General features: G+C 65.4%; 2 protein-coding genes across 3 annotated transcripts; one reads left to right on the forward strand and one right to left on the reverse strand.

The window, feature by feature from the left end:
- The first annotated feature begins 640 nt into the window (after positions 1-640).
- Positions 641-8,459, forward strand: PMM1 (phosphomannomutase 1). Of its 2 annotated transcripts, XM_054696011.1 has the most exons (9): positions 641-753; positions 1,630-1,740; positions 3,003-3,120; positions 4,049-4,125; positions 4,254-4,345; positions 4,561-4,660; positions 7,643-7,718; positions 7,892-8,007; positions 8,271-8,459. In XM_054696011.1, exons 1-9 carry the CDS (start codon positions 667-669, stop codon positions 8,391-8,393), a joined length of 900 nt encoding a protein of 299 aa, XP_054551986.1. In that variant the 5' UTR covers positions 641-666; the 3' UTR covers positions 8,394-8,459. The 2 variants fall into 2 exon arrangements, with proteins under 2 accessions (XP_054551986.1, XP_037369364.1); XM_037513467.2 differs by lacking the exon at positions 1,630-1,740 and having other exon boundaries at positions 8,271-8,456.
- A 1,429-nt stretch (positions 8,460-9,888) lies between these two features.
- On the reverse strand, positions 9,889-12,539 carry CSDC2 (cold shock domain containing C2). The gene is made up of 3 exons (XM_037513468.2): positions 12,223-12,539; positions 11,089-11,211; positions 9,889-10,596 (listed from the first exon to the last, which is right to left on the reverse strand). Exons 1-3 carry the CDS (start codon positions 12,396-12,398, stop codon positions 10,434-10,436), a joined length of 462 nt encoding a protein of 153 aa, XP_037369365.1. The 5' UTR covers positions 12,399-12,539; the 3' UTR covers positions 9,889-10,433.
- Positions 12,540-14,296: the final 1,757 nt, after the last annotated feature.

A 14,296-nucleotide genomic window follows, 5' to 3' on the forward strand; every position in this document is an offset into this window, starting at 1 on the left:
CAGTCACCCGCCGGCGAAACAGTCGCAAAGGGGACGCCGGAGGGCTTCCCGGAGGAGGCGGACAGACAGGCAGCAGCAGGAGCCGGCGTCGGGGAAGGTCATCTGCAGAGGTCGGAGGCTGAGCAAGGGCCGTCTCGAGATTTCTTAACCCTCCAGGCTTGTAGGGCAGAGGCTTGCAGGGCGAGACCGAGGGCGGACGAGGCGCACTGCGGGCAGGAGGCCCCGGCCCGGCCCCGCGCGGCCGCCAGCCGCGGGCAGGAGCCCACGCCGGCCCCGCCCCTGACCCGCCCCTCCACGGCCCCGCCCCTCCCTCAGGCTCCATCCCTCGCCACCTGCTCCCCCCCCCCCCCCCCCGGCCTAGGCCCCGGCCCCGCCCCTCCCTCCGGCTCATCCCTCGCCGCCCGCTCCCCAGGCCCAGGCCCCGCCCCCGTAGGGTTTGGAACGACCCCGGCCGCCACCAAGCCCCGCCCCCGCCGGCGGCTTTGCGCTCCGTCCTTCCGCGTCGCTTCAGGCCCCGCCCCACCCCTCCCGGCCCCCTGCGGAACGCGGCCCCGCCCCCGCCCCCCCTCCCCCGCCCGGCGCCCCGGCGGGCTGGCCCCGCCCCCGCCCCGCCCCGCCGGCCTCCTCGGGCGCGGCTCGGCGGCGCTGCGCCCGGGAGCTGCCGCCATGGCGGTCACCGCGGAGGGCCCCCGCCGGAGGGAGCGCGTCCTCTGCCTGTTTGACGTGGATGGGACCCTCACGCCGGCCCGCCAGGTAGGGCCCCGGCGCCAGCGCGGGCCCGCGCGCCGACCCCGGCCCGGCCGCGCGCGGACGCCGGTTCCCGCCCCCGACGCCCCGAGACCGCCCGCCGCGGGGGGCGACGCCCCGGGCCCCGCGTCACCGGCCCCGGCCGTCGCGCCCACGCTCTGCCCCGGGCGGCGGCGCTGGGGGGACTCTGGAAAGTGGGGGCCAGGGCAGGGCAGGGCCGGCGCCCCGTCACCCCGCCCGGGCTGCAGGCCTGGGTCCGAGCCTGGCGTCCCCACCCGCGCCCCGCTTGTCTCCCGGCCCGGGAGGGCTGTGGCTGGTCCCGGAGGGCCTCGTGGCGCGGGGAGGGCCGGAGAACAGTTTTCCTTCCAGAGGCACCTGGCCCGCGTGGCCCTCCACCCTCTGCTGCTCACCCAAGTTTTCTCCCTTCGGGTCTCACCCCGGATGAGCCCCTCACCCACTCTGGAGTGTGGACCTGCTGGATATGTGGAGAAGTAGGCCTTTTCTTGCCCACCCTCCAGTCCGGGGTGCAAGGACCCGCTGCGGGGTCTCCTAGAGCAGGGAGCCGGTAGCGATGGGGTAAGAAGGCAGAGGCTCTGGGAAACCGGGTCTTAGCTTCCCCTCTCAGCTCCTCACCCCTTATGGGAGGACCTAGCTGGCACCCTGGGAGGAATCAGGCCACCTTGCTTTCCAGCAGCTTCCAGAGTCCCCTGGGGTGGGAGGAGATAACCAGAGGGGTTATCTCCACTGACTTAACAGCCTGGACCAGGACAGGGTATCCATGGTGCCCACCCACCAGACCCTGTCCTTAGTGTTTTTTTTTTTTTTAAATATTTATTTTTAATGACATCTTTCTTTTTTTATTTTTATTTTTATTTATACAAGCACTGGGTACAGTCAGAAGCGCAGGAGGGTGAGAGAATTCGCCAGAGCGGGGAGCAGAGCAGGCAGAAGGACGGAAGTACACTGCTGAGGGGAGCAGCCGTGGCAGGAGAGGTCTGCACGCATGTGGGACCCTCGCCTGGTGGCAGGGGATCGAACCGGCACTGCAGAGGCTGCGGGCAGCTTTGCAGGCCCAGCGCTCAACCACTGTGCCACCGGAGAGGCCCCTTAGTGCTTTTTATTTTAAGATTTATCTATGCATACAAGAACTGGGGTTCAGGCCAGAGGCGTGGGGGGGTGAGAGGATTCACCAGAGTGGGGGAACAGAACAGGCAGATCAACTGAAATACACTGCTGAGGGGAGCAGTGGGCAAGTCAGGAGAGGTCTGCTGTGCCATGTGGGCCGCTCCCTGCCTGGCCAGGGATCGAACTCATGCTGCAGTGGCTGCAGATTGCTTCATAGGTTGCATCTTAACTCCTTGCGCCACCAGGGAGGCCCCTTAGTGGTTTTTAAACTATACTGTATATTCCTGAACATATTCTCCTTGGAAGGAATGAAAACAGAGAAGACTAAAGCCCTATCCAACCATGTCAGGATCCCAGGCCTAGTCCCCACCCCAAAGCCTTCCTTCCATACCCGGGTCTCTGTTAGCCCAGAGGAAATAGCATCTGTAAGCCTTTTTTTAAATAAGCGGGATCATGCTTCGTGGGTCTTCCTGCCACTTGTTTGACGATGGGCGCTCTGGCAGCGCTCTCTGGCGTCGGAGCACAGGCCAGCCTGTTCCGTGTGACCACAGCGCGGTGACTCGGAGCACATAGTGCCATTGTCCGACTGACAAGCACGTACATTGTTTTTCACTGTTTTGAACCTTACCCCAGTGGACCTGCAGCCACACCTGGGCAAGAGAGGTGGACATTCTGGGTGGCAGGGCACATGCCTTGTTTGAACAGACCTTGCCAGTCGCCCTCCTCAGTGGCTGGCCCAGGGTACTCCGGGCACTTGAGGGAGCTTGTTTCCCTACATCATTGTCCACACTGGGCGTGACCATGTTTGGAAACATGGATTATAACTCCTTCCTCTCTGTGTCCCTGGTGGGGCATGTCCCCAGTTATTGTGGTTCATTTCCAAGCACAGCGGGGGCACACTCTCATGGAATCTTAACAGTGATCCCCACTTTCAAGACGGGACAGCTAAGGCAGAGCCATTTGCTCGAGGTCTTTCTGCGCTTGGAGCCCAAGTGCGTCTCCTTTTGAGGTCTGGGGTCCAACCTTTGAGCTGCCTCAGATCCAGGTGGGCTCCGCACGCGGAGAGGGCTGAGTGGAGGTCCCAGACATGAGGACGACTAGAGCCCTCTGCTTTCCTGCCCTCCCTGCAGAAAATTGACCCTGAGGTGGCTGCCTTCCTGCAGAGGCTGCGAAGCAGGGTACAGATCGGTGTGGTGGGCGGCTCCGACTACTCTAAGATTGCTGAGCAGCTGGGCGAGGGGGATGAAGGTAGGAGGCCGGCCCCGGCCAGGTCCAGGTGGGGGTGGAGCGAAGGGGGAGTTCCAGAGACCCCCAGACCATCATGCGTCCAAAGACCCGGCCCTCTTTCTAGGGGGCAAAGGAAGAACAGGGAGGAGCCAGATGTCCCCCTCGCGGATCCAACACACTTTTTGGGAGCACCGGCAGTGTGCCAGGCTTTGAGGCAGCAGCAGAAAACAAAGCGGGCAGAGTCCCGCCCTGCGGAGCTCACAGGCTCAGCCCTCCCTGCGGGGTCTTGGTTTCATCTTTAAGATGAGCACAGTCAGGACTGGCTGCCGTGGCTGAAGTGACCACACACTAGCTTCCTGTCACTGGCTCCTCGTCACCACGCTTTAGGGTGGGCTGATTAGTAGCCCAGGTGAGACTCCGAAGTCACCTGGCAAGGTGTTTGGACTCTGAGTCCCCGGTCTCAGCCCAGCGGACGCAAATGCCTCCCGGTCTTCAAACCAGAAATGCCCTCGACTTTTTCCTTCCCCCACCACTCCACCCCGTCCCGGGGTCACCTCCTGCTCGGCCCTGCCCGCCGCAGCCTCCTGTTTTCTCCCCGAGCGCCGCCCCCCCCCCACCCCTACTCAGCCAGAATCTATCCCATCCGCACCCTCCCGGAGGGCTGGAGGCCTGGGGCCCGGGCCGCGGGAACTGCAGGGGGATGGCGCCCTCTGCTGGCGGGCCCTGGAAGGTTCCGCAGGAGGGAGCCGCGGCAAGCTAGGAACAGGGCCTCGCGGGTGGAAGGGCCTGCGTGGTCAGAGGCCGGGTGGGACTGGCTTGTTGGGGAAAGCCGGCTCAGGGTGGGACAGCGGGCTTTGAACGCCAGGCCCAGGAGCGTGGGCTGCTCTCTGGGCGTGCCCGTGCCTGGTCTCACCTCTTGCCTCCTCCCTGACCGCCCGTGGCCCTGAAGTCGTGGAGAAGTTTGATTATGTGTTTGCCGAGAACGGGACGGTGCAGTATAAGCACGGACGACTGCTCTCCAAGCAGGTCAGTGCCCCCGGGGCCTTCTCCAGGGATACCCCGCTTTTCCACCGAGGGACAGGCCAAGGTGCCCCCTGCCCTGGATGGGGGAGGGACACCGGCCCCATCCCACTCAGAGCCCTGTGCCTCGCCAGACCATCCAGAGCCACCTCGGCGAGGAGCTGCTGCAGGACTTGATCAACTTCTGCCTCCACTACATGGCCCTGCTCAGACTGCCCAAGAAGCGGTGAGACCCTGGGAGTGGGAGGAGCGGCTGGAGGACCCCCCCCCCCCCCGCCCCCGGGCCTGCAGGAAGAAAAGGGTGGGCCCCTCAGAAGGCCAGGGAGACGGTGGGGGCCTGACGCAGTGGTGGGGGAGTTCTTACCCCATGGGAACGCCAAAGTGGGACTGCATGTGAATTCAGGGCCACCCTGTCCCCTCGCGCGCCCCCTCCCTCCCCAGCGGGACCTTCATCGAGTTCCGGAACGGCATGCTGAACATCTCGCCCATCGGCCGCAGCTGCACCCTGGAGGAGCGAATCGAGTTCTCCGAGCTGGACAAGGTGCCCGACGGCGACCTCAGGCTGTAGCGCCTCGGTCATTCGGCCTCTCTCAGTCTTTGTTTCTGGTCTGGGAGGTGGCTGGGGGGCGGTTCTGGTTCGGCCCGCACCCCTCTGTACACCTGGCGTGAGCTGTGGGCACATCCCACTGCTGCGCCCCTCCCTTGGAGATGGGCCCCACCCCCCACCTGCTCAGGTAACCCAGCGCCGAGGGCGTCCTTCCCCCTCCCGCCCTCACAGCTTCGGCCAAGAGTGGGCCTCAAGGCCACTCACCCGTGTCTCCGCCCCGCACCCGCCGGCCTGTTCTCTGGCGGCGCCATGGATACCCTTTGAAAGCACCGCTGCCCTGCCCACTTCCCGCCTACAGCCCCTCTGGGGCTCCCTTGCTCAGGGGGACGAGGCCCCAGCCCCTCCAGTGCTGTTCCAAGGGCTGAGGGGTCTGCCTGGCTCAGGCCAACTGTAAGGGCAGGAAGGGCACAGGGCAGGTTTTCTGATCCAGCAGACGGGGTAAAGGAGGCATCCTGGAGCCCTCGGTGGCTTTTCAGGCTTTTATTGGGGTTTACCAGTACACGGCAGGCAGGGGTGCTGGGGGGCCGGGAGGCTATTGACTGCTTCCTGGCCCCTAGCAAGTCTTCGCTCTATCTGGGCTCTCCGGCCTTCTCTCGTGGTTCTGCTTCTCGTTGTTCTATCTCTGCTGGCGTCCCCGTGACGCCGCCCTAATAAGCGCAGTCTCAGCCCAGGTGAATCCCGTCTACCTAGGCCCGCCCCCTGTTCCAGGTGCCGCCATCAGGCATGATTCAGGACCGCAGGGTTCCCTCATCCATCCTGATGGCGGGAGGCCAGAAAAGCCTGATCCTTTTTACCTTACCCTACACCCCCCTCTTCAGTCTTACCTATGCCCTTGACGCGCCGCTGACTGTTCTTGGAACATTCCACAGTCCCTCTGGCCTTTGGAGGTGCTGCCCCTGCTAACCCTTGACTTGTATTTTGCTTGTCAGCCCTCCAGCCATGCGCTGCCCTCAGGGCGAGCCAGCACGCCAGCCTGCCACGCTGGCCCGCCGCTGTCCTCTGACCTGCCCTGCTCCCCCCGGGCTCGCCCCACCCCACCACGTCCTCCTTGCTAGGGCCGGCGGAATCCACTTCTGCCCACACGCTTCCCTCCGACGCGCGGCGCTCACCTTCGCAGGGGTCACCTCAGTGGGCCTTCCCCGAGCATCACATGTACCCCCGCGCACCCCAGCGCCTCTCCTCTGTTTGGCTTCTCCCCATGCAGACATCGCCACCCTCTAACACAGTCAGACATCTTTTAACCCTTGGTGATTGTCTCCCCAAAATTAAGCTCCGTGGGGACTGGGCCTTCTGCGGCCGCTCCGACACCCCCACGCGGGAAGCCGCAGGCGCGCTTGTGAGGGGTGCGGAGGGTGGGTCGTCCCCTTTGCGGATGAGGAAACTGAGCTCATGGGCATTGGTGAAAGGACAAGGATTTGAACTTGGGGTTCTGCCCACTGCTGTTTCCCAGGTGGCGGTGGGGTGGGACTTGCAGTGACGCTTCCAACTCACTGACCGGGGGTCCCTGGGCTTAGGGTAGGCGAAGCCCTCGGGCGATTGGCACTGACCAGAAAGAACCCTCCCACCATGCACATACCCAGCGGCCCAGGCTTGCGCTGCCAGCTCCCCCCCGACTTGCCTGGACAGTGGCTTCGCCACGTGCGCCTGTGCTCTCTGCGGTGAAGGGGGTGAGCTCCCGTCTCGCGGCTACAGCGGGGCTCGGGCACTGGCCCGCACATGCCCTGCTCACGGCCCCTGGGGTCTTGGCTTTGGTGCTCAGCGCCTTCCGGGACTCCGCGCACTCTCCTCAGTTCCTCAGGCCCTGAACGAACCGTGCCCGTCCTTAGATGCGGACACGGTGGCTAGGGGTGAGCACCCAGGTCCCGCCGAGGCTGGGCTGGACACACGGCTGCTCAGTGCCCGGCCTGGCTGTCTGGAGGCAGGTGTGGCCCTCGGGCCCGGGGGAGGCTTCTCCTCAGGGCTGTGGAGCCCTTAGCGCTAGGCTGGGCCCAGAGTGGCTTCCGGGGTGGGCCCACTGCCTGATTGGGAAGGTGAGGCCACGGCTTCCGGAAGCTCCCGTCCCCCATCTCCGCTTCTCCAAGAGCGGAGACAGACAGGGGTGGCTGGTTACTTCTCAGGGAAGTCAGGCTTACCATGTCGCGCACGGCCAGGAAGCACGACTGCTGGGCCCGGCTCCCAGCAGCTGCCTCTCTCCCAGGTTGAGTCGCAGCTGGCTTTTCAGCTCAGGTCCTCCCTGCGCCACAGCTGGCCACCCCCTGCCTTGCGCTGCGGTCCTCCCTGACTCCACTGGCTCGCCTCGGGGTTGAGGCACACCACGGTGCTCAGAATCCCCTCCACGCCCCTGGGGCGTGTCCAGACTCCCCTAGGCCCTCTGAGCTGGCTATGCTGCGCTGCCCTGGGGGAACCTTCAACTCAGGCCCTGCTGCATCCCCCTGCCCCCTGCCTGAGGGTGCTCGGCAAATGAGGTGCCCGTGTGGTTGGCGCTGACTTGTGCCCAGCATCCTCCTGACCTGAGCTCCCCTGCTGCTGACTCACAGGTCTCCTGTCTCTTGATGCCTCACGCTCATTTCCAATGGCCCAGCTAGTTTGTGGCGAGCTGGGTTGAGCCCTTTCCTGAGGTGGACACTGGGCCTTCTGACACCCCTGCCCTCCAGCCTTCGCCTCATGCCTCTTCCCCCAAGGCTCCCTTCAGAACACCCGTCCACAGCCCTGCTGTCAGGGCCCGGCAGAGTTCAGTCAGAACTCCCGGCTCCGGCCTGGCTGGGTGGCTGAGGCATGACCCCACCCCGGGGCTCAGTTTCTTCATTTGTACAGTGGGGCCGTAGCACCCACGTGGAGCGCTCCAGTCACAGGACTGGAGTGCCCAGCGCAGTGCCCTCCAAGCCCGAGCCTCCGCCCATTCCCTCCCTCCCGCAGAAGGAGAAGATCCGGGAGAAGTTCGTGGAAGCTCTGAAAACTGAGTTTGCCGGGAAAGGGCTGAGGTTCTCCCGAGGTACGTGCACCGCAGGAGGCCTCGTGGCCGGTGGCCCTGGGGGTTGGTGAGCGAACAGAGAGAACCCCCGCCCGCCCACACACCAGCCGCCCTCTCCAGCCCTCTGCCCTGCAGGAGGCATCCCCTGCCCGCCTACGCCCCCGCCGCCCTCTCCAGCCCCCTGTGCCCTGCAGGAGGCATGATCAGCTTCGACGTCTTCCCTGAGGGTTGGGACAAGCGCTGCTGCCTGGACAGCCTGGACCAGGACAGCTTCGACACTATCCACTTCTTCGGGAACGAGACCAGCCCTGTGAGTGTGGCCCAGCCCAGGTGCCTCCCGCCCCCCGTCGCCCCGGTCAAGGCCGGCCACAGGCGCCAGAGCAGACCCCGGAGGCGCCCAGAGAACAGCCAGTGCTCACAGCCCCGCCACACAGGTGTTAGGCTGAGGCCCTGACGGGCTGCCGCCTGCCCCAGGCCACGTCAGGCAGACCTGGAGGAGGGGGCCCCACGCCGGGGTGTCTGCTGGGCTCCACCCCGGCATCTCCTCAGCCACCACGTGTGCCTCCTCCGCAGGGCGGGAACGACTTCGAGATCTACGCCGACCCCCGGACCGTGGGGCACAGCGTGGTCTCGCCGCAGGACACCGTGCAGCGATGCCGCGAGATCTTCTTCCCGGAGACGGCCCACGAGGCGTGACAGGCCTCGCCCCGGGACTCCCAGAGCGCCGTGGCCCTGGCGCCGCGCGTGCCGGGCCTTCCTGCGGCCCGACGCCGGCCAGCGTCTGTGTGGACGACCGTCCCGCGGCCAGCTCCGGGGCTCGCGCCGCCGGGCTGTGGTCGCTGCCCGTACTTCTGAGCCAGCTTCCCCTCCCCGCGCTGCTGACAGCGGCCCTGCCTGCCGGGCGGGCGCGACGCGGGGGGCGGGTGTGTGCGGTGAGAACTTGATCTCACGGTATTAAAGTCCCCGGAAAAAAGTGTGGCCGTGGCTCCGTCTGGGGGGGGTGCTTGGCCCCGGGCGCAGGTGCCCTTACGGCCTGCAGGGGAGGAGCCAGGCAGGCCGTCTCCGGGCCAGCCCTGGGGGGCCGGCTGTGTGGGTGTCTTCCCCAGCCCCTTCCCAGGACCCATCAGACAGAGGCCACGCTAGACCAGCCCGCGCCACAGTTGAGGGTTTATTGCCAGTGTTGGGGAGGCCGGGCAGGCGGGGGCCGGGGGTCCCGGAGGACTCTGCGGGACCTGAATGGGGAGGGTGCTGCTGCCCCGCCGCCACCCCAGGCAGCCCCAAGCCACTGCCAGCTCGCACTGCCTCCTGGCTGCTGCCTAGAAGGGGCTCTACTCACAGGATGGAGGTCTTGGGGGCCCCCAGCAGTTAACTTGCACCAATAAACCTTCTGCCAAGGAGGCCAGCGAGTCCCGTTCCCCGGGAGGAAGGCCACGGGCCCCGCCACAGCACCCAGTTCCAAGTGGGGTGTCAGGCTGGGAGAGTCCCAGTTTGGGGGAGCTGGTCAATGCCATTCAGTAACTCTGGGCTCCCAACCTCTGTGGGACAGGAGCGGGGGGCACCTTAAAACCCCAGCGAGGGCCAGGGATCCCCATAGATAGTCACGGACCCCTTCATCTTGGACTGGATCTTCAAAGATTCACTGTCCCTGGCAGGCCCTCCCCTGAACCCCATTTCTTACCCCACCAGGTGATGTGCTCTCTAAAAGGGAATGTGGGGGGTGGAGTCAGAGCCCCTCCTTCCTGGCCTCCCAGGTCCCGCCAGCGATGGCTGGCCACTGGCCGCAGGGCTCGGTGAGCAGGAGGGAGGAGTGAGGACCCAGCCCCGGGGGCGGCAGGGCTGGGCCTTCCAGGCTGAGGCCACCCGAGGGCCCTCCTGACCCTGTGGGAGGGGATATGTGTCCCTCCAGCCAGGGGCCTGGGCAGCCTTGGTGACTGGACACTGGCGGAATGTTGGGGTTTGTGAGCCAGGGCAAAGGGGGTGGCTCCGCCCAAACCCACCGCTCATCAGACTGGCCCAGGGGAGGGGACACTGCCTTCTTGGGGTTCAGAGAGTCACTGCCAGCTGAGGAGGGGCTGTGGCTGGCAGAACAGGAGCCCCCAAACTGCCTTCTGTGCTCAGGCCCCTCTTTCTTGCCCCTCCAGTGTGTTGAGGGGAGAGCAAGCAGGCAGGCTGGGGGGCGCCGCAAGGGGGGCCTGCCTGCCTCCTCACTTGGCCCTCTTCCCCTGCCAGAGGCTGGGAGGCTCCCCCAAAGTGCTCCCTGGCCCAGCTTCCAAGGGGAGGGGCCCAGGCCACAGGGAGACCCCAGCCCAGGTGGGAGGTGTGAGTAGCTAGAGCATTCTGGCCCCGGGGCCAGTCCTGGGGTAGAGGCCAGGAAACAAGCGTGTATGGGTGGGATCTGCTGTACCCGCAGACCCCAGCCCCAGGCCTGCCGTTGGTACGTGGCTTGATGGGCAGGAGGGCCCTGCGCGAATGTGGCAGAGAGGAGGGGAGGAGAGTGTGGACGGGCAGAGAAGGCGGGCCGTGGCCGCCTCAGTCCAGCTCAGTAACAGTCACGGGTCACGGGGTGATGGAGGCACACTCACAGCCACAGCACGGACAGACAGACAGACAGACAGGGGCACGGAGGCCGCCCGGGGGCCTGGGTCAGTCAGCGCAGTGGGGCGCGGGGCCGGCTGCTGCCAGTCCGCCCTCTGTGGCTCCCCCCCTGGCTAGGCGGCCGCCTCGAGACCACCCGGCCTAGGAGCCCACAACCTGGCCGGACCACGTCTCGTGGGGAGTGTGGGGGGCCAACTGGGTGAGCACCACCTCCACGGCCTGGAACTTCTGGTTCTTGGGCGGGATGGGGCACATCTTGTAGGTCACCTCATCGCCCTCCACCGGCACATACTCCCCCTCGATGCTGGTGGGCGAGAGAGGGCATCAGCCCCGGAACAGACCCCACTCCCAGACGCCCCCATGGCCTGGCCAGGGAGCCTGGGCCAGCCCCGGTCTCTAGTCTGAAACACAGGGATCCCAAAAGTCCCTCCCTCCCTGTGCTGCTTGGGGATTACGTGGGGAGATCCCTGAGGCCAGGGGCTGGGGGCCAGGCCTAGTCCACCTCTGCTCCCGCCTAGCCTCCCTGCCTGACAGCCCTTCAGGCTAAAAGGCCCAGCCCTCTTGGCCCCCATGAGCAGCATCCAGGACACAGCTGTGGCTCCAGGGGCTTCTGGGCTCTGAGTGCCCCCCCCAGCTCTAGCCCTCCTCCTATGTACCCCTGCCCCCGAAAGGGGGAGGTAGAGATCAGGGACCCAGACCTCATGGGCCAGTGCAGGGGGAGAGGCCCGGGACATGGTTCCGGAGGCAGATGGGGACAGTGCAGCCAGCGGCCACGGCCCGGGGGGAGGGGACTCACTCAGACACGTGGACGAAGATGTCCTCAGACCCGTTCTCGGGGGTGATGAAGCCGTGGCCCTGTGAGCGCGAGAACTGCTTACAGACGCCCTTGAATACGGGGCCAGCCGAGGCTCGGGCTGTCCTGAGGATGGGGGAGGGCAATTGGCGCTGTGGCCTGGGGACCCAGCTCCTGGGGACCAGCCCCCCCTCGGCACAGCAGCCTCCTGCCCTGTCGAGGCTTAAAAGGATTCTTGCTGTAATATTTTTCTTCCTACCCCATTGTAAGATTTTTTTTTCTTGCATAGAAGAACTGGGGTGCGGGGTGCAGGCCAGAGGTGTGTGTGGGAGGGTGAGAGGATTCACCAGAGACAGAGCAGGGAACAGAACAGGCAGCCTGACGAAATACACTGCTGAGGGGAGCAGCGGGCGAGACAGGAGAGGTCTGCCACGCCATGTGGGTAGCTCCCTGGCCAGGGATCGAACTCTTGCCCTAGTGGTGATAGCGCTGAGACTTGAGCCCTAGGCCACCGGGGGTCCCGTTGTAAGATTTCTGAGTGAGGAATGGCCTGGGCTTCAATACGTGCCCAGAGTTGCTCCCTGGGGTATCCTGCTCACGCACCTTCCCTCATCCCCTCGTCATTTATTAAGCATCTGCTCCGTGCCGGGCTTGGGTTGAACGTGGGATAATTAGCATTTGCCACAAAACCTCCTCCCTTGGCTAAGCAGTCTGTCCCCCCGTGGCTCCCACAAGCACCCTCCCTATAGGACCCCACCCAGTGACCCACCCCAGAGGCGCAGGCAAGCCCCCATCCAGCCCGCCCCCTCGCTCTCCCTCTCCAGAGACCAACCCACGGCTGGGTTATTGTCCAGCCTGTTCCACAGGCCTGCGCCACCCCCAATGCCTTCTCCACCTGAAACATCTTCCAGGCCCTGCTAAGACGGCCCCCCTGGCGCCTGAGGCTGGTCCTCACCCCCAACCCTGCCGGTGGTAGTGGACGGTGGGCACATTCCCTCCGGACTGCAGGCAGCTGTAGGCTGAGACTGTCTATTCGTCATTGCGTCAGGACGTCATAGGGACAGGCCTCCAGCTGCGAGGGGAGGCGGGGTGGGCCCAGGGGGGGGGGGGCAGGGCAGGAGAGGCGCAGGTACTCACGCGGAATACGTCCTGGTCCGCTTGGTGGGCAGAGGGCTGGGCAGGTCCCGAGCGGAGACGCCGCCCCGCTCCCAGACCCTGCTGCCCTCCCGATGGAAGGGGAAGGTGGGCCACACCGGGGACTTGGGGGAGTGGAGCGGGGGTACAACTGGAGGGGACGTGGGCTCCGAAGTCATGGTGGGAGCAGCAGGAGTACCGGATGGGCTCCCAGGCTCGGGGGCCGGTGAAGGGCTCGGATGTCCTGGCGGGCAGGGCCCGGCCTGGCCCTGCTCGGCAGCCTCGGCAGCCACAGGCTCCGTCTGGAACAGGGAAAGGCGGGAAGCGTGAGTGAGGCCCAGAGCGGGCAGCTCCTGGGCGACGGCGTGAGTCTAGAGAGCTGGGCGGGCCTGCGCGCCATCCCCCCAGAGACCCAACAGCCACAGACCCCTGCTCCGGGCTGGCCTTGCTCCCCCAAAGCCCGTGCGTCGAGCGCTAACCCCGGTGGCGGTATTTGGAGACGGGACCTCAGGGATGTGACTAGGATTAGGGGTGGTCAGAGGCCGGATCCCCCATTGCAGGACTAGCCCCTTAGCAGAGCCTCCGAGCTGGCTGCCTCCCTCTGGCCCTGGCACAGCAGGAGGCGCTGACCTGGGCACCACCCTGGCCTTGGACCTCCAGCCTCCAGAGCCAGGAGGGAGATGTCTGTCGTGGGAGCCCCCCAGTCCATGGCATTTTGTTTTTAGCCAAGTTGACTAAGACACACCTGGGAGCCCCGCTGGCACAAGTTCCATTTTCCGACTCCCGAGCCCAGAAGAGGCGCGTGCCAGAGGCCAGGGACGCTCTGGATATAATTTGGCACCAACGCGTCAAGCCCACAGACCTGCGTCTGAATCTCAGCTTTGCCAGCTGTGCCCCGGCAGCCTCGGGCAGCCCGTCCTCTGACGCTGGGCCCCCACAGCCCGGGTCTGAGTCCTGTTCCTCCACCCCCGGCGGTGTAGCCTCGCTCCACACTCTCAGCCGTTGGCTCAGCTTCCCGCCCCTCACGGGGGGATAATGTTCTTGTTCAGGAAGCGCTTGGCCCAGGACCGGGCGTGTGGGCTCCCGGGAACACTGGTGATAGTTCCTCAGCCCGTTTCCTACTCTCTAGAAAAACTCGGGGTGAGAACACCATGCAAGGCTGTTGAGGCTCCAGGGATTAGGGCGACAGTGCCTGGCATCTCTAGCACCCAATAAAGTGCTACTACGGGTGCTAATCACTAGATATTCCCACATCAACAGCTGAGGGCCTGGACGACCTTGAAAAAGTTCACTCTATTTTCTTCTGAATCTGAAGAGGAAGAAAAATCGTTTCTTCCCCATTTCCCCGGCCCCAGGGATGGAGAAGTCTTGGACCCCAAGATGCTCCGGTGGCACCCTGTGGAGGAAAGCTGGGCCTTCCCGGCCAGGCTGCTCTGAGCCCGGGACAGGAGCCTGCAGGGGCGGCGGGGCACAGCAGGGCACACAGAGCCCCAGCTCTGCCTTATGTCAGCTGCCCACCTGGGGTGGCACCTCCTTGGCCTGTTTCCTCATCTGCACAAGGGAGCAGATAAGCCCCGCCTGGCTAAGCCCGGGGTGTCAAGAAGCGCCTGAAGTCACACAGGCCTAGGGGTCCTGAGTCGTCACCTCCTCACCCCCGTTCCTTTACTCCCACCCCTCACCCACAGGCCCCGAGGTCGCAGGTGAACCCCTGAGCAGCTGGTCTCTGTCTTGCCTCCTCCCTGCACCGTCCCGAGCCCGGGTTTCTGGGGAGGACGCCCAAAGCAGCGCAGGGCAGGCCGGGCAGGCCAGGCAGGCCGGGCTGGAGGCTCTCAGGCCGCTCTGCTCGAGCCCAGCCGGCAGGGTGCTTCTGGGTCCGGACGGCGAGAGGCTCTCCTGTCCTGTTTGGACAGGGGGCCTCTTCCTCCCCAGGACCCCATCTCCAGGGGTGCCGGGGAGTAAGAACTGCCCCTCGTGGCCCCTCAAGCTGACGTCGGGTGTTGCTCTCGGAGTCCATTCTGGGAGGCGGGGGCGGTCAGGCCTGGCTGCTTTACCCCCATCTTAGAGGATAGGCAGAACC

The sequence above is a fragment of the Talpa occidentalis genome, unplaced genomic scaffold (assembly GCF_014898055.3).
Source record: "Talpa occidentalis isolate TD23 unplaced genomic scaffold, MPIMG_talOcc4v2.1 talOcc4.16, whole genome shotgun sequence".
Lineage (NCBI taxonomy): Eukaryota > Metazoa > Chordata > Mammalia > Eulipotyphla > Talpidae > Talpa > Talpa occidentalis.

Bases quoted from the DNA above. Each gene is read 5' to 3' on its own strand.
- PMM1 (XM_054696011.1), top strand. From the start codon at position 667: ATGGCGGTCACCGCGGAGGGCCCCCGCCGGAGGGAGCGCGTCCTCTGC. The intron at 3,121-4,048 runs GTAGGAGGCCGG...GTGGCCCTGAAG, and splicing joins GCTGGGCGAGGGGGATGAAG to TCGTGGAGAAGTTTGATTAT. The intron at 4,661-7,642 runs GTGCCCGACGGC...TCCCTCCCGCAG, and splicing joins AGTTCTCCGAGCTGGACAAG to AAGGAGAAGATCCGGGAGAA.
- CSDC2 (XM_037513468.2), bottom strand. From the start codon at position 12,398: ATGACTTCGGAGCCCACGTCCCCTCCAGTTGTACCCCCGCTCCACTCC. The intron at 11,212-12,222 runs GTGAGTACCTGC...CCCCATCCTCAG, and splicing joins CGGACCAGGACGTATTCCGC to GACAGCCCGAGCCTCGGCTG. The intron at 10,597-11,088 runs GTGAGTCCCCTC...CTCGCCCACCAG, and splicing joins ATCTTCGTCCACGTGTCTGA to CATCGAGGGGGAGTATGTGC.